Source organism: Panthera pardus, unplaced genomic scaffold, assembly GCF_024362965.1.
Source record: "Panthera pardus isolate Hobbes unplaced genomic scaffold, ASM2436296v1 HiC_scaffold_13, whole genome shotgun sequence".
NCBI lineage: Eukaryota > Metazoa > Chordata > Mammalia > Carnivora > Felidae > Panthera > Panthera pardus.
The window spans coordinates 203,367,827-203,388,808 of NW_026526688.1; the positions used below are offsets into that span (position 1 = coordinate 203,367,827).

Consider the following 20,982-nt stretch of genomic DNA (forward strand, 5'->3'; position numbering starts at 1 on the left):
CTCCATCTTGGGAGACCCCCCCCAAACCCAAACTTCAGATGGGTGGGGAGCCCTCCCTGGGGTGGCCCCTCTGAGCTGAAGCACCCAGCTGTGGCCTCCTTGAGGGATGGCAGTGAGCATGTGTCCTCTGATCACCTCCCTAGCCCTGCGGTCTTGGACTCTGAGGTCTTTCTTACTGGGATCTTATGGCTCCAGTCCCTGGAGGCCCCCTTCCATGCCTTTGGTGGAGCTGATGACCCTATGGGCTCCTGCTGCAGCCTTCCTGGGTCTGACAGGACTATTTAGCCCAGAGCGGCCTGGGGCTGGCTTTCCTTTACTGGTGCCAAGCTTCCCTTTCCCCCATGAGGAGCCAAAAGTGCTGTGAATCCGGACGGTGGAGAATGACCCAGCAGGATGGTCCTCGGAGAGTCATTGGCCCTGGGGGTGGGTGAAGCACAGCCTGTGATGGGGTGCTTGGTCTAGGCTGTAGCTCATCTGATAGATGGCCTGCTGTTGCTTCCCTTGTGCCCAGCCCAGTCTTGAGCACTCTGGGCAGAATGTGACCCTGGCCCAGGGCACGGCTGCTGCCCTCCCTGGCTGTCTGACTGGAGAAGAGACAAAGAAGGAGGCGAGGTGGTGGATGATGCTGAGGCTGGGAAGGAAAGAGTAGAGTGCTTAGATCAGACTGGGGGTCTTATGGAGGAAGGGCCAGTGCATGGAGATGCGGGGGGGAGGCACCGGGTATGGGCATGTCCAGAGCATCAGAGACATGTGCAACATGCTCAAAATTCTAATGCACATAATTGGAATCAGAAGGAAGGAACAGGGGCGCCTGGCTGGCTCAGTCAGGGGAGCACATGACTCTTCATCTCAGGGTCGTAAGTTGAAGCCCCACATTGGGTATAGAGATTACTTAAAAAAATAAAATCTTCAAAAAAAAAAAAAAAACAAGAAGGAAAGAATAGAGCAAAATGAGCAGAAACAATATTCAAAGAAAAAAATGGCCAAGAATTTTTCCAAACTGAAGAGAAATCTCTGCCCACACACTTTGGAGGCTCAAGAAAACTACAAGGAAGATAAATACAAAACATACTTAGGTGTATCATAGTAAAATTGCTGAAAACAAAGAAGTCTTAAGCACAGCCAGAGAAAAAGCACATATTTCTTGGAAAAGAATGTAAGATTGACAGCTGTCTCCTAAGAAACAAACAAACAATGGGAGCCTGAAGGCAATGAAATGATACATATTAAAAGTGCTAAAAGAAACTAGCTGCCAACAAGGATTTTATACCCAGCAGAAGTATCCTTCCACAATGAAGGTGAAATGGTGTTATTCAAAAGCAGAGTGCTGCAGAAATGTGTCAGCAGCCTGCCCACAGAGAAATGCTAATTGGAGTTCTTCAGGCAAAGGAGAAGTTTCAGGTGGAAATGTGGAAATGCAAGAGAGACTGAAGAACTTCCTGTGAATTAATATAAATAAATGTGGATATACAAAAAACTCATTGTAATGTCTTGTGGAGTTCAAACTATACATAGCATTGTCAACATTTGAAAAATCAGCATTTTGCTACATTAATTTGTAAAATTTCAAAAGTTACAGAATAAGAACTTGAAAAAGTCAGTACGTACTTTATGATGAAAACATTTCTTAGCAAATTAGGAATAAATGGGGATTTCCTTAGTCTGATACAAGAGAGAGATATGCATACATACCATATGAAGTTGAATCCTTATGTAACACCATATACAAAAGTGAACTCAAAATGGATCCAGGACATAAATGCAAGGCCTGAAATAATAAAACTCTTAGGAGACCACACTGGACAAATGCTCTACCGCATTGCATTTGGAAATGATTTCTTGGATAGGATACCAAGACATAGGCAACAAAGAAAAAATAGACAAATTGGACTTGAAAAGTTTAAAACTTTGTGCATCGAAAGATGCTCTCAACAGAATAAAGAGGCAACCCACGGACTGGAGAAAATATTCTCCTATTTTGTGTCTGGGATATAAAGGGATCAATACACAGAATATATAGAGAACTCCTAAAACCCACCAACAAAAACCAAACAACCCAATTCAAAAGGGCAAGGGATTTAATTAAACATTTCTCCAAAGAAGATTTATGAATGGCCAACAAGCACATGAATAGATGCTCGACATCATTAATTGTCAGAGCACGTGCAAATCAAAACCACAACAAGATCCTACCCATTAGGCTGGCTACCCTCAAAACAAACAAATAACAACAACAAAACAAAATAACCGTGTTGATGAGGATGCGGAGAAATTAGAACCCTGTATGCTATTGGTGGGAGTGTAACATGCTGCGGGTGCTTTGCAAAACGGTGTGGAGGTTCCTCAAAAAATGAAAAATAGAATTATCACCTGATCCAGCAATTCCACATCTGGTATATACCCAAGAGAATTGAAAGTAGTGTCTCAAAGGTATATTTATACACCTGTGTTCCCAGAGGCGTTATTCACAATAGCTAAGAAGTGGAAGCAACCTAGGTGTCCATTGATGGATGAGTGGATAAGCGAAATGTAGTCCAGCCACACAATGGAATATCATTCAGCCTTAAAAAGGAAGGAAATCCTGACGTCTGCCACCACACAGGTGAACCTTGAAGGCGTGCTTGGCGAAGTAAGCCAGTAACAAAAAGATAAACCGTGTATGATTCCAATTATATGAGGGGCCTGAACTAGTCAGAATCAGAGGGATGGAGAGTAGGATGGTGAGAGCCAGGGAGGAGAGCGTGTGGTTAGTGTTTCATGGGGACAGAGTTTCAGTTTTACAAGATGAGTGAGTTCTAGGGGTGGATGGTACTGATGTTTGCACTATGATGGGAATGTATTCGATGCCACTGAATTGTCACTTAAAAATGGTTATGATGGTAAATGTCATGTCATATGTATTTGATCACAATAAAAATTTAAATATCATCTACAATAACGTTACTAAATATCAGCTAGTTAAGCATAAGTCTGAAGGTGTCTAAGTCTTCCATTGAAAGTTAATGAAATGTTACATAAAATGTTAAAGATGTAAATAGAGAGCTATCCATGTTCAAGGAGTGGAAAACTTAACATTGAGAAAATATCCCGTTATTCTCAAATGAATTCAGTGCAAGTCTCCATCAAAATCTCCGGAGGTGTTTGTCTCTTCTTTTTTGGCAGAAAATTGACAAACTAATTCTAAAATTCAGGTAGAAATGCAGTGTGCCCAGAATAGCTAAAAAGAAGAAGATGCCTGGAGAAAAAGAACATTATTTATCTATCCTACTCCTGCTGGGCTTTGGGTTGTTTCCACAAGTAATGCTGGTGTGACCATGCTTGTGAATGTGTGTGCATTTCTGCTGAGTGTGCTTCGTAAAAAAGGACACTCCCTGGCATGGCGCTCTAGTGACGCTCACGGAGGTGCAGACCCAGGAGCGGCTTCTGGCCCCATCAACAGAATGGAGCCTAGAAACAGACCAACACAGACAGGTTTCCCGGATTTATGACAGAGGAGACGTTGCCGAACAGTGGGAATGCTTGCTTTTTTCCAGTACATGGGCTGACTCAGCAGATATCCATATGAGGAAAAACGTGTCTGGATCCTTACCACAACCATCTACAAGAATCAACTCCGGATAGATGGGAGATACACACGTGGAAAGGAAAGCAGTGAAGATCGCAGAGGAAAAGAGCAGGAACATCTTTGTGACCGTGGAGTAGGCAGATTTCTTAAACAGGACAGAAAAGCACTAAACATAAAGGAAAAAGTGATTTATTGAACTTTATTGAAATTAAAAACTGTAGTTCATCAGGAGGTACCATTAAGAGTGAAAAGGAAGGCCCCAGAGTTGGAGAATATCCAACAAAGAACTCAAATCCAAAACAAGTAAAGAACTCCTGTCAATCAGTAAGAATGAGACCGCGAAGCCAAGTAAAAATGGGCAGAAGACCTGAAAACATTCACAGCATTCATACCTAAGGGCTGACAAACATGTACCCCGGTGTTTACTTCATTCGTCAGCAGGCTGAGCACTTTAAAGTGAAAAATTGCCGGGAGTGCATGGCAGTGCCAGGGAGCAGGCCAGAGAGCGGCATGGGGGCTGTCCAGTGTGCACGCTCACCCCCCCCCCCCCGCCCCCGTCTGCACCTGCCGGGACACACACGTGCATTCCCCGGGCACGCTTCCCCGCCCCCACGGCCATGTGCACCTTCAGGGATGCACACGTGCGTTCTCCAGGCATGCCCCCCGTCGTGTGCACCTGCAGGGATGCACACGTGCGTGCCCCAGAGAGGCTCGCCAAGAGGGTGAGTCGGGGCAGTCAGAGCCCACCAGGAGTGGAGCCCACCAGGAACAGCTCCCCGGGTGAGCGGTGGTGGTTTCCAGCCCGAAAGGCTACAGGCCACGAGACAAGACCATCGACCACACAAGAACCTCACCAGGTGGGGTTGCCAGATCCAGCGAGACAAAACCAGCAGAACCCTCAACTGAATTTGAATTTCAGATAAACAGTGAGCACTTTCTTAGTGCAAGGATGTCCCGTATGCTCCCCGTTTGGGAATATGTACCCGAAGAAATATTCATATGTCTAGGAGTGTTTGTCGTTTATCCGAAATTCAAATTTACCTGCATGTCGCCTGGAGGCTGTACTCAAATACGATATTGCCAAACGAAGCCCGCCTCTGAAGAGCGTGGGCTGCGATTCCCATTTACGTGCGGAATGAAAACAGGCGAGACCACGTCAGTCTTTAGAAGTCAGGCTGCTGGCGACGGCAGGGGGTGACTGGAAAGGCACGTGGGGGCCTGGGAGCCTGGTTCGTGTTCCGTCGTTTGATCTGATGCTGTCTGCAGGGGCGTGCTCAGCGTAGGAGGCACCACAGCTGTGCGGTTCTGGGAAGTAGGCTTTTCTGCCTGTTTCCGTGACCGACAGGAATGTGGGACCTGGACTCAGACCCGCTGGCAGAGAGCAAGGCGCAGGCCTGCGCTAGACACGCCCCAGCACCACTACATTAACCCCTTTCAGGTCTCCGGTTCAGTGCCCCTTCCCCCAGGAAGTCTCCCTAGACTGAGCCCGGTGCCCTGCTGTTACCCTCGAGCCAGCAGGCATTTTCCTTTGTCGTAGTTGCTGTTAGTGTAACTCAGTCAGCGTTCATGGAAATCTGTCTCTTACCGGCTCTTCCAGCGCAGCCCCAAGGGCAGGGACCTGCCTGGGCCTTCCTGCGTCTCCCCGGGGCCCAGCACAGAGACCGCTGTCAAGAACGTGTGCTGAATGAAAGTCTATGCGTAAACCAACTTTTTTTTTCACTCCTAGAAGGTTTTCTTAATGTGATGATCACATCCCCAAGAACCAGGGCCCTCTTGTTTCCAATCTCACTTCTAAGAAGGAAACCATCCCAGGCATCCATGCGGACAGCTGTTGTCCAGACCCGTGGCACAGAGCGGTCCCCGCACGCCTGTGCCTCGTCCTGTAGCGGGGGAGGTGTGCGCCACGCGCATTTCGTTGCAAGGCTTTGACACCTTGCTTCTCTGCTGATGCAGACGTCGAGGATGCTGTGTCCACTCCTGGCCACGGGGCTGGTGTGGCCTCTGGGAGTCTCACCCCTGGTTCTTATCTTGACCCTTTAGGGATTTGCTGCAGACCCTGACCGAGGAGGAGCTTCACACGCTGGAAAGGAACCTCTGCATTTCCCAAGACGTGGAGTTTCCCATCCGGGCAGACGCCCAGGCGCCCCCAGCCCTGGCGCCCGCCTTTCCCTCACCCCTCCCCGCCGAGGAGATGCTCTCAGCCAAGGCCAAAAGCCAGGAGGGGGAGCTGGCCTGCTCCATGCAGTATGACGACCAGGAGCTAGAGCAACTCAACCGCATGGTCCACAGGGCCGGGGACGAGATGTCGTCCCTCCTCTCCCCGCCCAGCGCCTGCCAGTCCCCCGCGCACAGGCCGGGGGTGGAGGGCAGCCCCCGCCGGGAGGCCTCCCCAGGCAGCGCAGGGCTGCGGCCGGGCGGCGACGAAGAGGAAGGAAGGGTGTTCTTCATGGATGACGTGGAAGGGGCTGCAGAGGCCCCGGGCAGCCCGGCTGGGTGGGCGGGCAGCGCCAGTGCTGGCCCCCAGGAGAGAGGACAGGGCAGGGGGCGTGGGGAGGCAGGGGCCAGCAGGCCCGCCGAGGCAGAGGAGGGGGACCTGAGCACTAACAACAACGTCCAGGACGACAAGCTGTGGGCGCTGGGCCCCAACTCCTGCAGCTGCCTGGACTCACAGCCACACCTGGAGGGCTGGGAGGCGGGGGTGGACGCAGCGGGGACGGCGGAGAAGATCGCCCACCGGACAGGGGGCATGAAGCTCTCGGCCACCGTCATCTTCAATCCCAAGTCGACCCCGGCCGTGGGCGTGGCCGGCACCGCCCCGGAAGCCTCTGGAGAGGGCGTCTCCCCGTCGGAGCCTGCGGCCGAGGGGATGGACGGTGGCTCCCACAAACTCAGTGCTGCGGCCACCAGCTGCCTCCTGAACTCCTGCGTGTGCTGCGGGGGCTGTGGGGGCGGCAGGGAGGACGCCGCTGCCCAGAGTCTGCGGGACAAGTGCGGCCCGGGAAGCGTCATCAGCGCCTCCTACATGGGCTCCGCCAAGGCTGGCACCAAGGGCCCTGCCGAGAGACAGGAGGAGGCCCGACCTACGCCAGAGGCGTTGCCCACGGACGCCCCGTGCCCCCTGCCCCCAGAGGACGCCCCTACTTCCAACAAGTGCCTGACACACACCTCAGGTCCTCAGCTCGATGCAGCAGACAGGTCACCTGGAGCGGGCACCGCCGCCAGTCCGAAAAGGGGGCCTGAGGCTGGACCGCAGGATGCAGGGCAGCCCTCGACGGCCAGGCTGGAAAGTCAGCAGGGAGAGGAGGCCGAGCAGGAGCCTCAGCGCCTGTCAGGCTCCAGGTAAGAGCCATCTCTGGCCACAGCCAGGTTCCTCTGTCTGCATCAGGGCTCATTCCCTAAGTGCTGACCCGCTTCCCTCAGCTTCTCAGGCGTGCCAGGGGAGGTGGGAGGTGGCCGGTGTCAGACACCGGCACGGCAGGCAGTTAAGCAGATGGTACGAGGCCCTCCTGGGCCTGACTGCCTCAGCCCACCCCCTTGCGTCATCGTGGCCCCTCCTGGCCCTGGGTGAGCCGCGTTGGGGAGAACTGGGCCGTGGCCGCCTCTGAGTATGCTTTCCATCTCTCTTTGCTCACTATCCTGGCCTTGGAAGTGGAGCCCCTGGGGCTGTGGTGGGATCCTGGGGACTCCCTGGGCATATTCTCAGGCCGTGCCTCCAGGGCTCCTCCCGGGCTCCCCCGTAGAGGCAGGGGACCAGGAAAGGCAGGCCCGGTGGGGGTCTGCGGGACCCTGACACCTCCACACCTCTTTTGACTCCAGGCCGCTGTCCCTTCCCTTGCTCCCCACACCCTGGACTTATCCGGAACAAAGCAGATTCAGTGAGCATTGCCCCAGCACCCCCCATGTGCCTGCTGCGTCCTCAGCATCAGAAGAGAGGTGCTGGATTCACACATGGCCGTTGTGTCATCACCACCCTTGGTCCTCCCACCGGGGCCCTGCGTGCTTTGGCTGTGTCTGCCCAGTGGTGTGGGCTTTTCCGTGTGGGGTCTGCAGTCACTCCTCACCCCTCCCCCAGCCCCAAGCAGCCCCCGATTTACTTTGTGTCTCCATGGATCTGCCCCTTCTGGACAGTTCAGAGAACCAGAATCACACAATACGTGAGTCTGTCTCCTTTCGCTGAGCGTGTCTCCTTTCGCTCATCAGCGTTGTAGCAAATGCCAGTGCCGCCTTCCTTTTTGTGGCTGAGTAGTATTCTGCCGTTTTGTGGGTCACCGTCGATGTGCATGTGCGTTGTTGATCCTTTTTGCTGCCATGGATAGTCCTGCTCTGCAGATTCGTGAACACGTTTTTGTACAGTCAGAGGTTTTCATTTCTCTTGGGTGTGTATGCAGAAGTAGGATCACTGCACCATATGCTAACTCTGTGGTCAGCTTTTTGAGGTGCTATCGACTGGTTTCCAGAGGGTCTGCAGTTCTGTGCCCACTAGTCGTGCATGAGGCCCCACCTTGTGTACATCCTCACCAGCGCTCATTATCACCTGAGACTTTTATCAACAGTGCGTTTGTCCTTAGCACACACAGCGTGGACTGCTTCCAACCCGCTCGAGACCGAGACCGTTCCTTTCTTTGAGACTGTGCCCCCGGTGTTACTCACAGCAGGTTATTTTATTTCATTCAACATGAGATGCATAGAGATGGTCATTTGCATTTATTTCTGGAGACGTGCCCACTTTCCCTTCCAGCCGCGTGGCCCCCCGTGTGGCTGCACCAGACCCTGCTGTTACAGATGGTGCAAACATCTGTTTTTGAGGTGCAAGTCCAGCTTCCTCAGCCGTGTCCAGAGGGAATGAGTTATTGTCACAACCCGCTGGGTGGCTTTCTTCATCAGGGCCTCTGACCCTGCGGCACAGAGCTGATTGGTAAGCGGATAACTTTTTTGCAAGGATGATAGGAAATCATCAGGAATTCTTTGACAGGATACGTGAATTTTTCAGCTTTTGACCTGCCCCCCTTTCTGGGTCCAGCCAGTGGACACCCGCTCTGTCTCCTGGTTTCCTGACGTGTCCCACAGTGGACACGGCTTGTTTGCCTCACAGACAGCTTCCCAAGGCCTCACTCACCATAGCACAAACGCTGAGGCTGAGCTGAGGAAAGGGAAGAGAAGCCCCACGGTGGCCTTGAGAGACAGTCCCATCTTGCAGGGAAGCTGCAGAGGGTCTGAGGAGGGAAGAATGTGGCAGCTGGTGGGATGATCAGGACAGACATGCGTGTGGGCCAGGACCTTGGACAGCGATGCCCCGCCCCCATGCCCCCACAGCGGGAATACCCTGTCTTGGCCAGGACCTTGGACAGCGATGACCCCCCCCCCCCCCCCCCCCAAGCCCCTGTAGCGGGAATCCACCCGCAGTGCACACATCAGGAGCACCTTTCGCTCATGTCACAAGCTGACCTCATGGACGTGCTCGAACACTAATACAGAGGTGACAGAGCAGGGTACAATTAAAATGAACAGACACAAAGGACCAGCCTCACACAGGCAGGAAGTTCACCAAAATTCCTGAGGCTTCACGATGGAGACTGCGGGCCTTGCATGCAGGGGCAGGTGACTACCCCTCCCATTCTGCAGATGGACAGGCTGGAGTTTGCCTCGGCTCCGGGTGCCTGGAAGATGTGGGTGGCCTGCAGCCTCCCGCCTGTCCTGACCTGCAGGTGACCGGTGGCTGGAGGAGTGAGCGGCAGGCGTGGCACTGTGCTCATGAGCTCCCAGTCCCGAGAAGGAGTCACACAGGTGCAGCCTCACACCTCTTCGAGCCACACAGGGTTGGCCCAGGCGCACGGAGTTGTGACGGAGGGTCCGCCTGCCCCGAGGACACCTGGAGCGGATTTTCCTGCTTAAGCAGAAGACAGGTGGAAGGCAGGGCACTGGGGTCTCAGCTGGAGAAGCCCCCGCGGCAGCCGCCCAGGCCCTACATTCAGCCCGCCGCACCACGGCCCGTTCCACCAGCACTGCTGCCAGGATGGTGGGACATGGCCCTCAGCAGAATCCTGGGCAGAATGTTCCAGAATCATGGGTCCTTCAGCTTTTCTCTTTTTACTGGCTTCTTCTCTCCTACCTTTTCAGGAAAAGTTAGGAGCTTTTTAAAGGAAAAGTTAACATTTTTTAAAAGCTTGTTCCCTGTCTAGACTCACCTCACCTTGGTGAGTGGAGGTTGTTCCAGAACCTTCCATGCTGCGGAAGCCTGAATAAGTCACTTGTCTACAACATGGAAGCTCATCCTGCTTCAAGTCTGTTTTTGTCCTTTCTGAGGACATTAGACTAGAGTGTTTCCATCCTGCTGTCTTGTTTAAAAAATAACACGGGCTCTCTTTTTTCTTATTATAAACATGGCCCCGTTCATTGTAGAAACTTTGGAAACAGAAAGAAATAAAAATCATCCCAAATCCCATGGGCAGTTTTATTTTTCTCACTAAATCTTATCTTGTGATCATTGCTCTGTAAAGCTCTTGAAAAACACTATTTCTGTTGAACTTTACTGTATCCTAAGAACATACCTAATTTATTCTATGTTTTTCCACTTCCATATATTTTTTCCATGTTAAATTAGCTTTGTGGTCATGCTCCCTTATGGCTCTGCATCTGCCTCTTGGATTGTTTTTTTAATGTTTATTTATTTTGAGAGAGAGAGAGAGAGAGAGAGAGAGAGAGAGAGAATCCCAAGTGGGCTCCACACTGTCAGCACAGAGCCTGACGCAGGGCTCAAACTCACAAACTGTGAGATCATGACCTGAGCCAAAATCAGGAGTGAGAGGCTTAACCGACTGAGCCCCCCAGGCACCCCAGTTGGATTATTTCTTGAGAATCGACTGTTAGTAGAGTCAGCACAGCAAAGGTATAAAGGCCTTACCATCACTTACGTCAGCTTACCTCCCAGAAGCCAGCGATGTACTGCCTGGGTGGGGGGCTGCCCCAGCCCCCACAGCCGCAGGCCCAGTTTTCCCACCTTGAGGAGCAGAAGTGGGACCCTCTGTGCTGTTGGAGGTGGCTTTTCTCTGGTGGTCGGTATCCCGCGTACTTCTACCTGTTTCGTGGTTCCTCTGTCTGTGCACAAAGTGGCTGTTCACGTGTTTTGCTTATTTTCCAATTGGGTTTTCGTGTCTTTTTTACTGACTTGAAAACATTCCTTCTGGTGTGTCTGCTGTGGATAGATTTACCCAACGTGCTACTCGCCCTTTGACTTTGTTGATGACGTCCATTTTGTTTTGCGTAATTAAATTTATAAAAATTCTAGAGACAACTTTTGGTTCTCACGTTTGTTGTTAGTTTTTCCTCTGGCTGATTGTGCACCTGCTACCCCCCTCACCCGCAAGGTCAGGGAGCACTGTCCTCGTCTCCTGCTAGTGTCCTGTGGTCATCCCCTCTTTCACCATCAACTCTGCACCCCAGTCTTAGAAGTCCCGTTGTTCTGTCTTCTGAGACCGTCTCTAACCATCAGAGGGAGCGTGACTGTCAGGGCCTGGGGCCATCCTGACACACAGGCAGGGCTACTCCAGTGTCTGGCTCAGGGGGACCTCAGCGACCATCGTCGCCGGCCCCGCCCTGCAGGGTCGCTCTGCGTCATTCAGTTCTTTGGCCACATTTGAGTCTGGCTGGTGGTGCCCCCCGCCTCTCCATCATGCACTTAGTGAGCCTCCCTGGCTGTCACTTTGGGTAGAAAGATAAGAATCTGGAAGGCTGTCCTTTGCACGGGCTTCTGAGCTTCTGCTCTAAACAGGCGACATATGCTCGGACCATGTGCTCCTTCTTGCAGAGGGGAGCTGCTGGCACACCTCGCCTGTGGCGCCTCCTCCCCTGTTTGGGTGGCGGTATTGGAGGATGTGTTCCCCTGCACCTGCAAATTCCGTGGGTGAGTGGGTCCAGGGGAGGGGGGGGACCTGTGGGCTGGATGCTTGACCTTGACCTCCTCAAGCCTTGGTTTTGTCATCTGCAAAATGGGCTAACAATAGTCTCCAGCTCAGATGGCATCTGGAGGAGGAGCTGAGAGGCCACGGAACATTGTTCCTTCATGTGAGTCCACGTCTTACTTGTCATTGTTACGTGTCTTCGTTACTCGCTGTTGTTATCTGACGCTGTGACTCACCCACTGTTACTCACCGCCTTGGTTCAGGATTGTTACTGACTGTTCCTATTTCCAGTCTTGACTTTACCTCCCCATCACATCACTGGATTTCACTGTTTCTGGGTCTGATTCCCACTCTTCACTGGTGGTGTGACCACCAGGCAGGGTTATCTCGGGCACCGCGGTGGGACTCTGTCCCGTGCTGACAGACTCTGGAGGAGGCCGGCCTCCAGCATCACCTCCTCACTGAACCTGAGTCTTGCCTGCCTGGCTCCTTTTCCAGTGAACGCCTTGCCTTCCTCTGTGCTGTGGCCCTGTTGTGGTTCCACCTGAGTTCCTCTGCCCTTTGCCAGGGTCGGGACGCAGGCTCAGAGGCATCGGGGCCCTGGGGATGCCTGTGGCTGCAGAGAGGAGGCCGGCTCCAGCTTCCCCCCAGGGCCCCACTGACCCTCTTCCGCATACAGTGGGACCTGTTTGAGATGCCTGCAGACCTCGGTCCTGCCCCAGTGCCCAGCCCAGGGGCTGCACAGGGTAAACCTCCCCCAGAGTATGTGGTGAGTGGTGAGTCCTCCATCATGTGGAAACCTTCCCCAGAGGTGTGGGACTGGCTCTTCTGATGTGCTTTGTGCACACATCACCGAATCCGTTTTCCCTCCAGCAGACGGAGTCAGGTCAGCCGTTCCAGGCCTGGGGTCAGCCCCTTGCCCTGGGTGGGGCCTCATCAGTGTCCAAGGTCTACTGCTATCTTCTGGCCTCCACGACTTGGAAGGGCGTGCTTCCCTTTCCTGTGTAATATCAATAGCCTCGGATTCTGGTGCAGGTAGTCGGGGTGGTTGGGGGTGCTCTCGGGAACCAGTCCTGAGCCAGCACCTTCAAAGGTAAGGGGATGCCAGTCAAGGCATGGGGGCAGTAAGGACTGTGCACTGCCTGGGCTGACTGGCCTCTCAGTGAGCGGAGACTTGGAGGAGATGTTTCCTGGCTGGGCCCCACCCACCCTATTGCTGGGCTCTCTGCGGGGCTCAGCAGAACACCAGCTCTGGAACGGGGTGACAGAGCGAGCACGGGCCTGACCCTAACCTCTCTCTGGCAGCTGTGGGACCCTGGGCAGTAGGTCCTGCCCCATGAGGCCTTGTTTCGTCCCCATCGGGACACACACATCACTGCTGGTTCTGCCAGAGCCATTCTAGGGCTGGACACTGGGTGCAGGCCTTGCTGCTACTGCCATCCGTCCCTGCGGCCGGTGTCCCCACCACTGTGCAAAGAACAGGGAGGCCTCCCACCATGTCCTGTCCCTGGAAGGAAAAACAGGAATGATTGAGTGGTTTAAAAATAGAGAAGGACTTGGAATTAATTAGACTCTCAAAAAACAGATTAGGCGTAATGACTGTCATCAAGTCAATTGTTACATGACGGGGCTGCTCTGCTGACACGGGGTGGGACCGGAGCCGAGCACTGGCATGAGGTCAGAGGGCAGGTCAGAGCTGGGTTCTCCCTGAGTCCCCTGAGCCCCTCACCGGCACCACCATGCAACCTGCAGCATGCACAGTGAGTAAGGCCCAAGCCGCTAGAACACCTGGAGGGCGGTGGAGTGCCTGCACACAGGAGGCACTTGGGTCCTCGGGGTCCTGGGAGGGACATGCCCTTCTCGTTGTGGGGCCTCACTGCTGTCACAGTCTGTCTTACAAACTCATAGCAGGGTGTGGAGCTGGAGAGAGCACATCCAGCCTGGCTGTGCTCCAGGCAGTGACTGCATGGTGACCGCTGCGTCAGCACCCGGGACAGCTCCGTCCTGGCCTCCACCCCCTGCTGACCCAGCATGCCCGGAAAGGTCCTCTCATTCCAGACAGCTTCTCCCTGCAGCCTGGCTGCCTCCCTGCACCCCGGCTGCCTCCCTGCACCCCAGACATCTCAGGTTCCCCCACCCTGCCGCCTCCACCGCCTTCACCACCGTCAGCTGCGCCCCTGGGTCCCATTCTCCTCTTTTCCTTGCCCTCCCCACACTGTCCACTGTCCATCGGCCAGTGCCAGGAAGAAGATAAAATCCATGCATAAGGTGGAGAGTGATGGGTGGGCTCTGGGGAAGCTCCAGCAGTCAGAGCAATCAGGGTGGGCCTCCTGGGGTGGTGACATCCTCTGAGACCTGAATGGAAGGTGGGGAGGGAGGAGATGTGTCTCAGGCAGCAGGTCCAACAAAGGCCACGGTGCCAGAAGGACAGAGGGGACGCAGGGGGAAGCAGAAGGGGAGGGCAGGCATGGCAAAGCCCAGCGAGGTTAGCAGACAAGGGGAGCAGTAATGTTAGTCCAAGAGGAAGGCACAGCATTAGAGGCAGTAACACGTGAGCACAGTTCGGACGCCCAGTCTGGTATTTCTAACCGGTTTCACCAGCTTTAGTGAAAGGTAACCGGCATAGAGTAAGCCGTGCGGAGTGAGGGTACAGCTCCTCCACACATCCCCAAACCGTGGTGTGGTCAGGCTTTGTAACTTGAGCTGTTCTGATGGCCTGAAGTGGTATCGTGATGGTGGTTTCAACCTGCATTTCCTTAAGGGCTGCTGACGTTCAGCATCTTACGCACTCGAGTGCCATCAGCCTATCTAACTGGGGGAAGCCTCTGCTGTATTCAAATCTTTTGCTGTTTCTTTCAACTGGGTGGTTTCCTTGCTGAGTTTTGAGAGTTCTTCATTCACTCAGGAGCCCTTTATCAGAAATACAGTTTGCAAATATTTTCTCCCAGCCTGTGGCTTATCTTCTCATTCTGAGTATCTTTTGAAGAGTAGAAGTTCTTATTTCAGTGAAGTCCTATTTATCAACTTTCTTTCTTCCCTGGATTGTAGTTTTGGTATCAGATCTAAGGATTATTTTTATAACCCAAAGTCACAGAGGTTTTTCTTCTGTTCTAGAAGTTTTATATTTTTGGTTTTTATATTTAGGTCTATGATCAATTTAGGATTAACTTAGTATATGGTGTGAGGTATGGATCAAAATTTTACTGTGTTTTGTGTAAGGAAAACCAATTACTCCAGCACCATTTGTTGAAAAAGACCATTCCTTCTCTACTGAATTGCCTTTGCACCTTCATCAAAAATCAGTCAAGTGTATATGTGTGGGTTTGTTTCTGGACTCACTAGTCTGTTTCATTGGTCTGTCTATATTAATACCAATATCACACTGTGATGTATGGGCAGCTGGCGTTCAAAAAAATTTTTTTTGTTTGTTTAATATTTTATCTTGAAAAAGAGAGAGAGGGAGAGAGACAGGGCGTGAGTGGGGGAGGGGCAGAGAGAGAGGGAGACACAGAATCTGAAGCAGGGTCCAAGCTTGGAGCTGTCAGCACAGAGCCCAATGCAGGGCTCGAACTCATGGACCGCAAGATCATGACCTGACCTGAAGCCGGACCCTTAACCGACTGAGCCAACCAGGTGCCCCTAAAATGTAGCTTAACATCAGGTAGTGTAAATCTACAACTTCCTTCTTTTTCAAAGTTGTTTTGGTTATTCCGGGTCCTCTATGAATTTTAGGACCAGTTGTCAATTTATATGAAACAAAAACGAAAAACAGTGCCTGCTAGGATTTTGACTGGAATTTTGTTGAATCTGTAGATCAACTTGGGAAGAATTAACCCCTTAATAAGATCAAGTCTTCCAGTTCATGAACATAGTATATCTCTCCATTTATTTAGGCTCTTAATTCTCTCAGCAAACTTTCATAGTTTTTATTGTAGAAGTCTTGCACATCTTTTGTCAGATCAGATTTATCCCTAAGTATTTTATATTTTTGATGTGATATTATATTGTTCTATGATTTCAGTTTCCAATTGTTCATTGCTAATATGGGAGGTGCAATTGAGTTTTATATATTGATCTTATTTCCTACAACTTTACTAAACTCGCTTTATTCATTATAGTCTTTATGAAGATTCATCCCATTTCCTGTAGATGATGATGTCATCTGTGAAAAAAAAGCCAATTTTATATTTCCTTTTCAGTTGGATGTTGTTTACTTCTCTTTCTTGCATTTTCGCCCTGGCAAGGACCTCTAGTACAATGTTGAATAGATTTGACACAGGATATTTTTGCCGTATTCCTGATCTCAGAGGGAAAGCATTTAGTGTCTGTTGTTGGCTGCAGGATTTTCATAGGCGCCCTTTATCAGGTCCAGTAAGTTCTCTTTTATCCCCAGCTTGCTGAGAGTTTTTACCAAGAAACGATGGATTTTCTCAAATGCTTCTTCTGTATCTTTGGGGATGATCATATAGTATTTATTTTTTTTAGTCTATTAATGTGATAAATTACATTGATTGATTTTCAGATGTTAAGTGAATCTTACCTTCCTGGGATGAACTTTACTTGGCCATTAGGTATTACCCTTTCTATGTATTGTTGGTTTTGATTTGCTAAAATTTTATTAAGAATTTTGCATCTGATTGTGAGGAATGCTGGGCAATAGTTTTCTATTCTTATAATGTCCTTTTCAGAATTGGGTATCAGGGCAAAGCTGAGACCTAGGATGAGTTGGGGAGCCCTTTCACTTCTTCAGTCTTCCGGAAGAGTTTGGTAGAGCGGGTATTCTTTCTGCCTTAGATATTAGTTTCAATTAGATACTAGTTAGATGTTAGTTTGAATTCACCAGTGAAGCTGTCTGGGCCTAGCGTTTTCATGGGAAGGTTTTTTGGCTTCAATGTTTTTACTGGATGTAGGTTTGCTCAGTTACCCGTTTCTTCCTCAGTGAGTGGAGGAGTTTACTTGCATTGTCCTCAGTCCCTACCCTGTCCTCTTGACGTCCCCTCAGACAGGCTGATACCAAATAGCTGGGTGATGGTCCCCTGCTTGGAAGTCCCCAGGGCTCCCTACTCTCCTGGTCTCTTGGACCCTGGGCAACTGCCCCGCCACTGCCCCCTTGTACCCTCCTAGTGTCAGCTTTCCAGGTGCTCTCTGCACTCTTGTGCCTCTGGTCCTTGTTTGCTCCTTGGGTCACTGTCCCCTCCCTCTCTGCCATGACATCCCTCCCTGTTATACCAAGTCACCATGTGCCTTTGATGAAACCCATGGGAAAATTTGCCCCTGTGGCCTCACTGAGTACCATAGCAACATTTCATTGGTGTCCCTGCTGCACAGATTGGAAGCAGGAGCTCAGAGACCCTCTCATCTGTCTGACTCCAGTTTGGGGGCCCACTGCAGGACCCCTGGGCCCATCCCCAGAGCCCAGCCTCGAGTCTCATGTCTTCTCACCCATCCTGCCAGCCCCCACACCACATCCCTTAGGCTGGAGGGTATGACTTAGGGTGCTTGGTTGGGGGAACATCCTTGCCCTAGATCAAGTGAAAATGAGGGGCCACCAAGAGTTGGAAGGCAGCTGGCCTCAGGAGGATGCCCTGGGATTTGGAGGGGGACCTCAGGGTTCACATCTGGTATCTCACATCCTGGGTTCTTTCCCTCAAACTCCTGCCCCTGCAGCGGACCTCTTCTGGGCCGCTGGCCCTCCACTCAGTGCAGCCCTGCTTCCCAGGCAGGGTCTGTGCCCTCATCCCAGCCAGGGTGTTTGGTATGTGGGTGTTCGTGGCTTCGGTGGGGGGAGGGGGCGTGCTGCAGGGGCAGCTCCAGGGGAAGGGGACTGGCCTACAGTTCTGGGTCTCCAGGCACAACCATCCCATCGCACTCCCTGCAGCCCCAGGCCTGCCCACTCCTTCTGTATGCAGGGCTCCACGGGGCAGGGTGGAGGGCTCTGAGCAGGGGTGCAGTGTGCTTGGTAGGCACTGACCCCTTCTCCTCGGGATGCAGGATGGAGGGGAGGGCATGGGGTGCAGCCCCAGCAGCACCCTTGAGGGCTCGTGGGGTCGCCTGCTCCACCCCATGGGGCCAGGTGAATCCCTGTCTGCAAGGCCACCTCCCCTGCACGACACTTCCTCCCACCTTCACGGAGGCAGAAACCAGAGAAAGCAGGTTTAAATTGCTGAGTGTGGTCCAACAGGGACACCAGGCGGTGTCCACAGTCAAGTTCACCCGCTGCTTTGTTCATCAGCCCTGGCGCCTTATGTTCTGAGAGCTTTTGAAAGCAGCAAAAGTGCAGGAAGAGTGTGTGAGTTACGACAGCAGAAGGTAACACAAGTCCCCTCTGCTCATGTGACAACCACACGTGTTTATAAAATACACACGGACGTGCGCTTTTTCCTCGTCTGTGTTTCCTGGCTTTTCTAGAGTAGAGCGTGAGGATCAGGTTCCCATAACCCAACCATGGGACCTTCTCCAGAGCTGGGCTGTGCCATGCCACCAGAGGAGGGGACCACGGCTCCCACCCCTCTCCACAGAGGGAGCCGAGTGTGCACCTGACCTCAGGGTGGCGAAGGGCCAGGCAGTGCCCGGGGCGGGCAGCGAGCCCAGAGGGAGCGGGGAGGCAGGCTGGGAGGAGCTGCCTGCGTCAGCGGCTGCTTCGGGGCCCTGCCCGGCTCTGCAGCCCCAGCTCTGGACAGTGTCTCCTGGGGGCTGTCGGTGACAGGGCTGTAGTCTCATGAGTGGGCAAGGCTGGGCAGGGTGGGTGTGCCAGGGCCTGGGGACACACGGGACTTGCCGGGGTAGCTGCGGGATGAATGGAGGGTCGTCATGGCAACATGGGAGGCACCAGGGCATCAGGCCCTCCTCAACCCTGGAGGGGTTCCCCCTGTTTTGTGGACCCTCCTCGGGTACCAGCAGGCTTGGGGTCACTCGAGGCAAGATGGACCTGAGAGCCACCAGGCTTTCCCTCTGGGCTCCAGGGGGAGCGGCCTGTGTGGTCTTCCTGTGGCCTGTGTCTGGGGAAGAACTCTGACGGGCCCTGCTGGCCACCCCATCTATCTGTTGTCAGGCAGGGATGGCTCAGCAAGGACTGTGGGCACTGGGCAGGACATCTGCTGTCTGTCCTCCCTGTCCGGGGAAGTCACAGGTCCCCAGAACTTCCTAAGCTTTTGGGGGCCCTGCAGAGCATCCTTTGGTGACAAGGGGGCTCACTGAGGCTTCCTGGCTGTCCCCCAGTGTTGTAGGGACAGTTGTGCCCCTCCCTGTGTTCCTTCTGGATGAACATCACCCACCAGGCTGACCAGGTGGTATTTGCAGGGCGTCTGGGAGCCTGGCACACGGCCCGGGTGGTCTTGGGGCTGCTGCTTCACAGTGGGATTCCGCTGGGGGGTGATGTGCCCACAAACAGTGTGGGGCAGACCCTCGGCCGCCTCTGGGCCGGGCCCTGCTTGATGTCCATCCCCTGCCTAAGCCTCCGGACGGCCGACCTCCTTGATGGTGGTAGTGTGGGAGCCTGGCCCCAGCCTCACGGCCCCCTTGCCCTTGGGGAAGCTGTGCATTCTCCCCGTGTTACAGGCCGAGGGCCACACAGCAAAGGGGGGAATCACACGCACCCCCAGCCCCACCCTCCACCGTATGTGTCTGGATGTCCTTCTTCGGAGGACCCTGCACGGGTGGCATTGTTTTCCCAGTTTACAGACCAGTAAACTGAGGCTCTGGGAGATCACCTTCCTCTGCCCAGATGGCGGAGGTGATGATGCCAGAAGCCTTCAGCCTGTGCTAATTTCCAGGGACTCCCAGCCCGGCCCTGGGACTCTTGCCCATGGCAGTCCTCCCCCTGGGGCAGTGGCCATGTGCAGGGTCCCCTCGGGGGTCCCCTCCTCCATGTCACCACCCCAGAGCCCCTCAAGGGCAGGTGCCGCTGGTCCACTGTGGCCCTAGGACCCAGCTCAGGGCCTCATGACCCGAATTCCAACCGTACCTGACTTCTCAGACTAGGGCCTGATCCTGTCAGAGCTGGGTCACCTACCAGTCTCTCTGCTGGTTTTCCTGGGAGGTAGAGACCCCTGCCCGGCAACCAGGGCTGGAGTGGGAGAGAGATAGGCCCTTCTCAGATGCGGAGATCCATTGGCAGCTCTCCAGGGCAGTGGGCCCTGAGGCCAGCGTCTGGCAGAAAATGCCCCTCACAGGGACATACCGAGCCCTGCGGAAGTGTGGACCTGGGGAGCAGCCGCAGCAGAAAGGTGGTGGGAAGATGGGGAGACAGGGAGGCCAAGAAGGTCCTGTCTCCACAGAGTTCACAGCAGCAGAACCACATCAGAACTCTGCAGGCAGCAGGGGCCAGGCAGGGCTGCCCGAGGTCGGGGGGTGTCCTAGGGTGCTGTGGGCCCCAGGTGTGGGGAGACTGGGGGTCTCCGTGGACTCATAGACTCTTCTCATGCCATGCCGCCTCCTCCAGGAAGCCCTCCCTGCTGTATGGTGACTGTCCGTAACTGACACAGGTATCAATGGGATTCTGATTTCTTGCTTCTGCCTCCCAGATGGGAGCCAAGGGCAGGACCCGCCATGCCTGACCGGCCTGGGCAGGGCAGGGGTCCATGGACTCACTGAAGTAGGAAAGGGAGAGAGACGTAAAGGTGCTTGCTCATCTCTTAGGACATCAGTGGTAATGCTCCTTAATCAGAAGAAATGGAGACATCAGCTAATTTTCAGTATATTGTTTACATTTGCTGTTTGGACCAAACTGCCAGTTTTTGCAGTCCCTCAGCGATCGGCCCCAGGGTCCCGTGGGGGTCCTGTGACTCTGGAGTGGGAACAGGCCGCTGCTTCTCCGACAGCCAGGGGAGCCAGCGAGGGTAGACCGCACGGGCGGGAGGGCAGAGGGGTGGGCGGCGCCCGGAGCGCCCGCGGGACCCCACGGCACACGGATCTGTGTACTGTGGTGTTTGTTCATACGTCACCGGAAATCACTGCCTTGTGTGTGGGCTTCTACCGGGAGGCCCTGCGGCTTACGGAGCCTTCGTCGGAGGCGGGAGTGGCCCCCTCTCAAAGCATCATCTCTGTCCCTGCTAACTATTGCCGTTTACGGAAGAGAACAGTGAGGTTCGGGGACGGAGCGATTTGCCCACAGTCACGAGGCTGGACACAGGTGCACAGGGAGCCTTCCACGTCCTGTGAGGGATGGCGGTGTGAACCCACACTCGCGTGCGGCACGCAGAGACCACTGTTGTTTTTGTAGTCACAGGAGCCCGCGCGCGTGGACTCTGGCGTCACCCCGTCTCCAGCCCCATCCACTCCCACCGGCGGTGACGGCCCCCCCCTCTCTTAGGGGCTGCCCTGGCCTTGGAGGGCTCGTTTCTGAGTCCCGGCCCCATCCCCGGCCAGTGAGGCCCAGGCGCCTTCTGGTGGTGTAGAGTTGGGGTGCAGGCCCGGGGCAGCCTCTCACCTCCTCAGAACTGACCGTGCTCAGGAGGCCACAGCGGGCGGTGGGGAGGGTGCGGCTGGGGGCGTGAGTCCCATCCTGGTGCCAGTGCGGGG

General features: G+C 53.7%; 1 protein-coding gene across 3 annotated transcripts in view; it reads left to right on the forward strand.

Annotated features, from left to right (window-relative positions):
* ZFYVE28 (zinc finger FYVE-type containing 28) overlaps nt 1-20,982 on the forward strand; it is a 116,830-nt gene that overhangs the window by 82,522 nt on the left and 13,326 nt on the right. For all 3 annotated transcript variants that reach the window (XM_019453877.2, XM_019453876.2, XM_053901770.1), the window contains exon 8: nt 5,606-6,904. In XM_019453877.2, the coding sequence (XP_019309422.2) occupies nt 5,606-6,904 (1,299 nt within the window). The remainder of the gene's footprint in view (nt 1-5,605; nt 6,905-20,982) is intronic.